This window comes from Atta cephalotes (genome assembly GCF_000143395.1).
Source record: "Atta cephalotes unplaced genomic scaffold scaffold00009, whole genome shotgun sequence".
Taxonomy (NCBI): Eukaryota; Metazoa; Arthropoda; class Insecta; order Hymenoptera; family Formicidae; genus Atta; species Atta cephalotes.
In genome coordinates this window covers 51,466-61,316 of record NW_012130073.1, presented here as the reverse complement: position 1 = coordinate 61,316, position 9,851 = coordinate 51,466, and the positions used below count along the sequence as shown (strand labels likewise).

The 9,851-nt window shown below is 31.5% G+C and overlaps 2 protein-coding genes across 2 annotated transcripts in view; both read left to right on the top strand.

Moving 5' to 3' along the window:
- The window catches only part of LOC105627395 (chromosome-associated kinesin KIF4), a 6,593-nt gene extending 2,800 nt beyond the window's left edge, over positions 1 to 3,793 (top strand). Inside the window, exons 6-12 of the mRNA XM_012208677.1 lie at positions 901 to 1,267; positions 1,471 to 1,765; positions 1,885 to 2,012; positions 2,153 to 2,293; positions 2,400 to 2,594; positions 3,421 to 3,606; positions 3,737 to 3,793. Coding sequence (XP_012064067.1) covers positions 901 to 1,267; positions 1,471 to 1,765; positions 1,885 to 2,012; positions 2,153 to 2,293; positions 2,400 to 2,594; positions 3,421 to 3,606; positions 3,737 to 3,793 — 1,369 coding nt within the window. The remainder of the gene's footprint in view (positions 1 to 900; positions 1,268 to 1,470; positions 1,766 to 1,884; positions 2,013 to 2,152; positions 2,294 to 2,399; positions 2,595 to 3,420; positions 3,607 to 3,736) is intronic.
- A 4,738-nt stretch (positions 3,794 to 8,531) lies between these two features.
- Positions 8,532 to 9,851, top strand: part of LOC105627394 (monocyte to macrophage differentiation factor 2) — a 3,933-nt gene continuing 2,613 nt past the window's right edge. Inside the window, exon 1 of the mRNA XM_012208676.1 lies at positions 8,532 to 8,629. Coding sequence (XP_012064066.1) covers positions 8,556 to 8,629 — 74 coding nt within the window. The 5' untranslated portion in view covers positions 8,532 to 8,555. The remainder of the gene's footprint in view (positions 8,630 to 9,851) is intronic.

Genomic DNA, 9,851 nt, shown 5'->3' with positions numbered 1-9,851 from the left:
TGTGTGTGTGTGTGTGCGTGCGTGCGTGCGTGCGTGCGTGCGTGCGCGTGTGTGTGTGCGTGTGCGTGTGTGCGTGTGTGTGTATAAGAAATGTGTTCCAGAATAACCAAATATTTCTACCATTTTGCAATTTTTGTTATAATAATAGTTAACAAGATATCATTTACTAAAAATCGCCGAACATTATTAGTCTTTAATAATTCTTTACTCAAGTACTATCAACTTTACAAAAAACAGCAAGAGACAAAAATTATTTATTTTCTTCTCATAAAGTTCTGAGAATTTTTTCAAAATTTTTTAGTATCATATTTTCTCATGTTAATAAAAATAATAATAAGGAAATGCAATACTAAAAAATTGATTAAAAATTCTGAAAATATTCTTAGAATTCTAAAAAGAAAATAAACAATTTTTGTTCTCTTATCGTTGCTCTGTAAAGTTGATAGTATTTGAATAAAAAATTATTAAAGATCAATATTCAATTTTTTTTTTAGTTATTGATGTCTTGTTAACTATTGCAAAAATTGCAAAATGATAGAGGACTTTTCGATTCAGTTTAATCCGCTCTACCTGTGCACGAAATATTTGACGATCATTCTAAGACAACCTGTATACAACGATAGTGTAACGATACCATTAAGAGTTATAAAGAATATGGGTACTAATCAATAAGTGTACTATTAAATCTTTAATCTTTTGTTCTGAATTCTAAATTGTGATTTTTTTGTAGATTTTTCTAAGAAATCTTTTTACCTTAAGTAAACTTTAAGTAAGCTAATCAGATTTCAACGGTAAAGTTTACAGCTTAGAATTAATTAACATCTCATAGCTTAAAAAAAGATTTATTACACCCATTATAGACAGAGTCTAATACTTTATTTAAATGCTCTTTGTGCACAGATTAGCTGAGACGCGTCGTAAAAAAGTACAAGAACTGGAAAAAAAGATAGCGGAATTGACACGTAGGTGCATGGAACAGAACAAGATAATCAAAGCAAAGGAGAAGCAAGATCAAAGAATTAAAACTCTCTCCAGTGAAATACAATCGTTAAAAGAAACTCGAGTCAAGCTTATCAGACAGATGCGCAACGATGCAAATAATTTTACAAAGTGGAAACAATCCAAGGAAAAGGAAATTATTAAAATAAGAAAGCAAGATCGTAAACGTGCTTACGAAATGGTACGCATGAAAATAGAACATAATAAACAAGAGAATGTTTTTAAAAGGAAAATGGAGGAAGCTTTTGCAGTTAACAAAAGATTAAAGGTATGTTTCTTTGCCGACAATAGATGTGTTCCGTTTGTAAGCATTATTTCATTCTTGTTGTTTATTAAATGTTACAAAAAGGACAAATAATGCGCTGTAGATTCCGCAAAATGGAACGCACCTATTCTGTCTAGTGATACGCTTATTATATATTGGCATTTCTGTTATGCGACCTATTAAACTAAGTGATTTATGTATGACAGGGTGCTTTGGAGATACAGAAAAAGGCAATGCAACGACAAGAAAAGAAGGCCAATAGCAAAGAAGAGATAAAAACTTGGATGGCTCAAGAAATGGAAGTATTAATGGCCACTGTAGAAGCAGATTATTCTCTTGAAAAATTGATGCAAGATAGAGCTTCGTTGGTACATCAATTGGAGCAACTTAAAAAAAATAATGATCTGGATGAAAAGGAACTTGCAACTGTTACTGAATTCATAGAATTGCGTAACATACAAATTGCAGATCTACAACAAAAGATTCTTGAGTCAGATCAGGGTAAGATCTTTTTGTTACATTGATTTAAGTAATTTTATTGAGCGAGGAGCATTGAGAGTTACTTACTAGCAAATGCTGTCTAGCAAATGTAATCTGTCAATAAATTTCTTTTTCTTTAGAAACTAGAACAAATACTCGATGGAATATGATACGTACAATAATGGATGCAAAAGTAGCACTTGAAACAGCATTTCATGTAGTTACACAAGACAGGAAGCAACAATGTTACAAATATAACGAATTGAAAGTTAGTTTATACCGTAGAGAAATATTGCATGTTTATATATAATGTACATGTTTATATGAATATTATAATACATCTATATTATGTGGATGTACATATAATATGCCCTCAAATCAATTATATAAAGATAACTTTCATTTTAGGAAAAGTACCAGTATCTAGAAGCACGACTAGAAGAGTATGAAAAACAGGAGAGAGTAAATAAAATATCTTGTTCGCAAGATTCATCTGATACATTTTTTAGTGATACTGACAAATCTTTGACAAAATCTGTAAAGAGACAGGTATTAATTTTATGAAACGTTTATAAAAAAAAGTAAACATGCTCTATGAGCTTACTCAGAAAAAAGAAAATTATTATTATTATGAAATTATTATTATGCGTTTTAGGTTTTGACAGAGAATTTAAATGAAAATAAAAAATTATCATCCAAGAAAAGAAAGACGGAAAGTAAAATAAAAGAAGAAATAGTCGATGAGAATGCTTATCTATCATACGAGGACAGTTCAATGATGGAGGACGATGTCGATAAAGATCCAGATTGGAAGAAAACGCCGCTTTATAGTCGAATACAAAAATTACAGGTAAATTTGTATAATAGAAATTCTCTTAATTATGACGAATGTCATATATATCTTATCGATATTTGTTTATTTCTGTGCATTCTTCTGTTCTGTCCATTTTTGTCATACAGTTTTTGTACGAGAGAAAGTGTTAAATTCTGATTTTAATGAAACTTTATACATACATAAATTTTACATAAAAAGATCAATTTAAAAAATATCAGTTGCGGCGGAAAAAGGGATGAAATCACCTTCTTATAGGTAAACGCGGATTTTAGCTTTTTTATATCTCGGAGACTATTCCGGAGATCAAAAAATATTTTCTACAAAACAATGATTTCTGTAATAATTTTTATAATTATTTTTATAATTTTTATAATTATTTTTATTTACTCACGTCAATAATATTTTAAAAAAATAATTAAACGTAACAAATAAGAGATGATTTCACCTCTTAGAGATTCTGTACAATCAAAGGAACAGAGAATAAGAATTTCTCAACCACTATGAAACTAAACTATGCACTGTGGAATATATTTCTGACAGATTGAAATTCTTAGAATGTATTAAACGTGTTATTTATTGACTCCGAGTTAATGGTCTGTTTTATTCAATTGCAAAAGAAGAGCTGAATTGTGCAAGAAATACAACTAAATAGAACAGACTCGGAGTCAGTAAGTAAATACGAATACGCTATTAGTTATATAACCAATATGTATATAGTTTCATTAAAATCAATTTAACACTTCACGAGGGTCCTTGTTGTATGTACAAAAAAAAATGTACAATAAAAATTATACAATTGCGTGAAATTATTGGAATTTCAATAATTATTTTCTTTATTTAGAATAAATCGAAATTCTCAATTCAACGACTGACCTTTAATAAGATAGAACCTGATAATGAGAATCCGATAAAATGTGCTTGTAAAACAAAATGTGCTACACGGGTATGTACGTGTCGTAAGAATGGCGTTACCTGCAACAATTGTAACTGTGATTCGGAACAATGTCAGAATAGAAATAAAGAGAATGTAAGTGTTATATTATTACGTTATATTTAGATACATATCATGTTTGTGTATCTAGATATTATATTAATTAATATATATATACGTTTAATATATGTATGCTATCAATTTTCATTTGCATTTTTCTTTCCAGTTGCGTGCTACGCTGTTTTCAGATGTTGCAATGTCAGATAAAGCGAGATGTGATTAGAAAAGAAGATGAATCATTTTTTTCCAATTGTGCATGAAAAATACATTTCATAGTATCATGCTCAATTCAAATATTGTATATATTCTAATTTTTCGTGTCACAAATATTTATTTCACTTTTCATATTTTGACATAAACTAAACATGATTCCGGGTAAGGTATAGGAAGACTCATTTGTTGGGAGGATCCCATTTGCTTACAATTCTGATGCATTCATATCCACTCATATCAGCTGATGCTTAGTAATTTTTCACTGCTTTGACCAATGAGAATATTTTATTTTTTAATTGGCCAATTAGCGATTTGCAACTTGCGATGTGCAATCGGAGCTTAGAACATACATACTGGAAGGACCATAGGTGACTGTCGATGGCATCAACATCTTTCTGTCTTTGTGTGAATTTCATCGTGATGCGTATGCATCGATTATGAATATCCATACATTCAAACTTTAAAGCTCGCGAAACGAAAACATATAAAATTATTATTTAAAAAATGAGACGTTACTGCGTTATATGTATATTGAAATATCAATGAAGCAAAATAAAATATCTCTTCATGCGTGAGTATAGTTTATTTACTTTATAGAATTTTAATTTTAAGCCAAGCTTTAAAGTTATGTATTGAATTAATTTAAATTAGATAAAAATATATAAAATATGTATATTTTAAGTGTATAGTTAATCAACAACAACCATTTGATAGCTAGGAACATTCTTTTCCATCGTTTTCAAATAACATTTTGATAATAACTATTCTACATTTTTTCAAGTTCGAATTACGCGGTATCATCACGTGCAAGCGTACAGCAAACAAGCATTCAGACAAGGACAGATGTTGGAGACACTTTTGTTACATTGGCTGCGTTCAGCGAATTCAACAGTTGAATGAGCATTCACTGCTATTAACATATTCTTCCAGATCTAAAATGCTGATTGAATGATCCAGAAGAAAAAAAATACACCAATAACTCACTCAACTGTTGAATTTGTTGAACACAACCATTGGTTACATACAATAGCCCTTCCAGTATGTATGTTTTAAGAATCGGAGCTTTCTCCATTTGTTTACTTTTACGTTCCGTACAATAATATCGGTTAATTACATAAATCTTATAATATTATGTATCATCAATATCCAATTACCAATTTTATAATCAAATTTATCATACAAATTGAGCAGTCATAAAGAAAATTGTCCAATTATAATCGATTATTCTTTTCATACTCAATTGTGATTGGTAAATTTTCTGATTTAAGACTACGACCGCTACGACTTCTATTGTAGACTTCGCATAAGTCTTAAGCTATAAGAAATAGAATCGTAGTCAGTTATTTTTCTCGCAGCCAATTATAAATCGTAGTCAATTATTTTCTACTGTAAAGACGAATCTACAATAGATTTTTAAGTCTTAAGTCATAAGAATCACAACCGATTATTCTTCTCGCATTCGACTGTAGTTTGTCAATTTCTTACAGTTTGAGGCTTAAAATACCTATTGTAGATCTGGACTAAAGGTACGATTACATGTAGGTATGCGGTATGCGATGCAGAAATTAACTAGGTAACTAGGAACCGCGCAAATTGCTTCTTTTCTTTATTACATGTAGCGGCATAGGCTAATGACAAATAAACTTTAACATGAATTTTTTAAAATATATTAAGGCCCAACATCAATGTCACTTTGATTTTAAGAGACTTAAAATGATTATTTGCCTCGTTTTAAAGCCAAAAAGAGACAGATAGGGTTTTAAGCCTCACTTAAAATGAAAAGTAACGTTGGTGCAATCGGGTCTAACTTATTTTATGCACATTTCATCACACTCTTATTTTTCAACAAATTTACTTAATAATTGTATTTAAATCAATTAATTCTATTAAAAAATGCTTAGTAATGTGAATTTGGCCCGTGCCGCTTATCGCGCTACATATACGGCTGCGTTTGAATTCCTACCTGGGTACTCCCTGGATATCATCCTTGTTCTTTACCGATGATTAAACAAGGATGATATAACACTCAAGGAATATTCGGGTGGGAATCCGAACGCAGCCTAATAGAGGAAAAAAGAAGCAAGCAGCACGATTCCTATAATTACCTAGTTAGTTTCTGTATCGCATCCTAAATCCGCCAGTATAAACGCTCCCTAACTTGCGTCAGTCAATCAAATCGTCTCAATTATTATAAGAAGCTTATAGAGGCCTAGATAAAAGAGATGCGACATAGAAGGGTATGGTTTAATTGATATGTCAGAATCACGTGATCAGAGCGCCATTTTAATTCATTATTGCATCTAATACATCAAGATATAGCTTTGTAATATACATACATATAGATTATATAGATAAAAATTAAGACAAAGCGTCGAAGTACAATAAAAAATTATTATGGTGTAAATATTCTTATTTGAGTAAATAGTTAGTATCGAATATAATCTAATCTAACTTTTTCTTGAAAGCTGTATTAATTTGTGATTCTTTAGAGAATCTTTTTTGTGCAGAAAATGCTGTGTATTTGGCTGTAAAAATGTATACAAAAAAAGAAAGTTCACATCTTTTGTTTCATTATTTCACAATAAATTCTGAGATAAGAAATATCACTAATGCAAGGCAAATAAATGGATATTCTTGGCAGTTTACTGTCATCAGCTTATAAGATTAGAAGCACTTATACTGAATTAAAATGGCAATGGCTCCATTCGATGCGCGATGTCGTACTTTATTATCTAGGCCTCTAATAACGTATAGTAGTACGATTTGATTGGTTGATGCAAGTTACATCGCACAAAAACCCCAGCCTAAAGCGGGGAGACTCTTGCATAACGCATAACGTGATACATAAGAAAATCAAGCAATTTTTTATTTCATGGAAAGGAAGGAAATAAAAGATTTTGATTGGTTCATTTTTTTATACATTCTGTGTTATGCGTTATGCAAGAGTCTATGCTCTATGTCGTCTAAAGGGCTCCGTACAATAAAAGAAACAAGGAATAAAGAACAAATGATGCATTAAGTATTTTATGCGTTTAAATACTTCAACTCTGCGGTACGCACTCCTAGAATTCTAGATTTATAAGAGAAATGCGACTAGTGATAAGTGTTCCGATTGGTGATTACAATCTTGTTACTTAGCAGCCAATCATGAACTGATTTCTAAAATTTTTTAAAGTTTTTGATTGATCAATTCGAAGAAAGAATTTTATTAATTGATCTATAAAAAAAGAGTATATCTCAATTTCCCACATTCCTAATTGACTAATTTAAAATAAGAGATTTTAATTGCTTTACCAATAAGAATCTTATTGGTAAAGCAATTAAAAATTATTAGGAATTGATCGATATGAGTGATGTACAATTGAACTCTATGCAAGTGCGTCGCTCTCATCAAAAAATGCTTCGAAACATTTGTAGCATCAAGTGGACCACAGCCTAGGGCTAGGGTATTCAGAACGTGCTTGCAATGATGTAAGCACGCTATAATTTACGTTACGCATACTATAGAATTTTAGAGATAAAAGCACGTTTTGAACATGGAACTAGAACTCTAATGCTGCTAATGCTGCAAAGCTTTTGATTGATCAATAAGAAGAAAGAATTTTATTAATTGACTAATCAAAAAATGCTTCGAAGCTTTCGTAGAATCAAATGAATCAATAAGTCTAGGGGCTATAATCTAGGATCTATTCAGAACGCGCTTTTATTAATAAAAGCAATAGAACTTATAGAAAGATGGAACTTATAGAAAGAATGGAATAGTCTATTCAACGAATGAGTGGAAAGTGTGAACAAGACTGAGAGAAGATGTATATTTTTGTTCTGCTCAGTAACTTTTCTTCTTTCTGCGTATGTGCCAAAAGAGGATAGAAGAGAAATATATCTTTTGTCTCTCAGTCTTGTTCACAGCTCGATATCCGTCTTTCCCTTCCATTCACATGCTAGCGTCGAACAGCGTAAGAATCTCCGCACAATAAAAGGAATAGAAAACAAGATTTCAACCTATCAAAAACTGTATTCCACAATGATTTTTGATGCGCCCCTAAGTGGAAACCAATCAATGAAGCGATTTTTACAATGGCGTAAAAAAATATTTTTTATACATGCCCATTTTATATCGCCCAGCTGATTGGTTGCTGTTTCCGCTGTTTGACGCTTATGTGTGAGTGCATCTTAAGTTCTATTATAAAAGCGCGCTTTTATCTTTAAAATTCTATAGTATGCGTAACATAAATTATAGCATGTTAACGCGCTAACATCGTTGTAAGCGCGTTCTGAATACGGGCCTAAAGTTTTAGTGAAAAGTGCCCTCGCTTGCCCTTGTCTTCGCTCTCACCCTCGTCCACAATTCGCGAAGTCGAAGTCATTAAATATTATTATCAGTAGTGTATTGACTAGTGTTGTCGCTTGTCAGACGTGTGTATCGTCCTTAGTTTGATGGCTTTCCTCGTCAGAGCAGCTGATTGCTGAGTGATGAAACTAGTTCGTTCTGAAATAGAAGACAAATTTACGTACGATCACTACAATTATATACGCGGTGAACGATCAGAGCGACTTGTTCACTTGCCATGTCAAACATAAATTATTACAAGTCTATCAATATGCGATGTCTATCAATATGGAAGACGCAGCTTGCTCGGCAGTTGTTACGCCGCCGTTAACCATATTTACCATCCATAAGAAATCTGTTATTGGAAGGCTCTGATCTGTCAAGATAAACAAGAGTCGACTCTACTGTCATAGTTGAAATTTTACACTATTTACCTAACGTCATGGATGGTACTTGCCTTCATCAAGTCATCACAGCACCCATAAAAAATTTCCTGCAACTGCAACGAATCAAAGAGTAAGATGTGAATACAGATTATAAATTGCGCAATTCAATAAATTGTGTATGTGAGAATGTTATAAAGCTAATGTTTTTTAAAATGTCATTCTGACGAATGGCTTGTATAAATACAATATTAGTATGTGCCTATTTCTATATAATTTTTTTAATTTAATTCGAGTCAATAATAAAAGAATTAAGTCTCCTAATTTCCCCTAATGTTTGCTAACTCATCTTAGATAATCCGTTCTGTTCTGATTTAATTTTTATTCTTATAGTTTTGCATTTTTGCATCCTTGGAATTCAACTGGACGTTTGGCATGTAGCATCTATTTATTATGCAAAGTAATTTATATCCATGCATGAATTGATGAGTAAATATATTATCAAACAATTGGTTATACATTAGGTATTGATTGGGCACCTCTATATGAGAGATCTGACAATTGGTTGGATGATGTACAGTTATTGTTAAATATTATTAAAAAAAATTGTGAGCACGATACTTTACTATTAGCTTTGTTTTGCCAAGTCTCAGTTACAGTACGGTTAGTAAACAATAGCTGATAAATTTAATTTTGTAATATGTGATACGCATGTTGTAGCTATACTAGTTGAAAGTTCTTCTCTTTATGTATAGGATAGATGGGTCTGCAAAAAGAAATAACAAGTTATATTTTATAATATATTATAGAAAAACATCAGACACATTTCAATGTTATCTAATTTTGTGTCCATTATTATTTAATCAAAATCACTTCCATTGAGTTTTTCTATTACCTTGCAATTATATTGTGTTACTTGAGCTCAAAAGTGATTATGCATGTATAGCAAAACCTTAAGACAGTGTACAAATTTTAACAGAATGCACTAGCACCGCTTATAGGATAATACAAGATCAAAATATCTTCTGGCAATGTACTCTATGGATCATTCTACCGATATGGATACTCGAAAAGAAATCCTATGCTGTAGCGTGGATTATATTTTCCTCTTCTTAAAGTAGTTGAACAAGCAAGTATCTTACAGTTGCGATATAACGAGATATATATATATATCTCTTGTGATATGCATATATGCTTTTCCATGATGTGCATGTACTTTGTCATAATGCTTAGGAGATTTAAAAAAATGAGCTTTATGACACACACACACACACACACACACACACACACACACACACACACACACACACACACACACACACACACAGAGAGAGAGAGAGAGAGAGAGAGAGAGA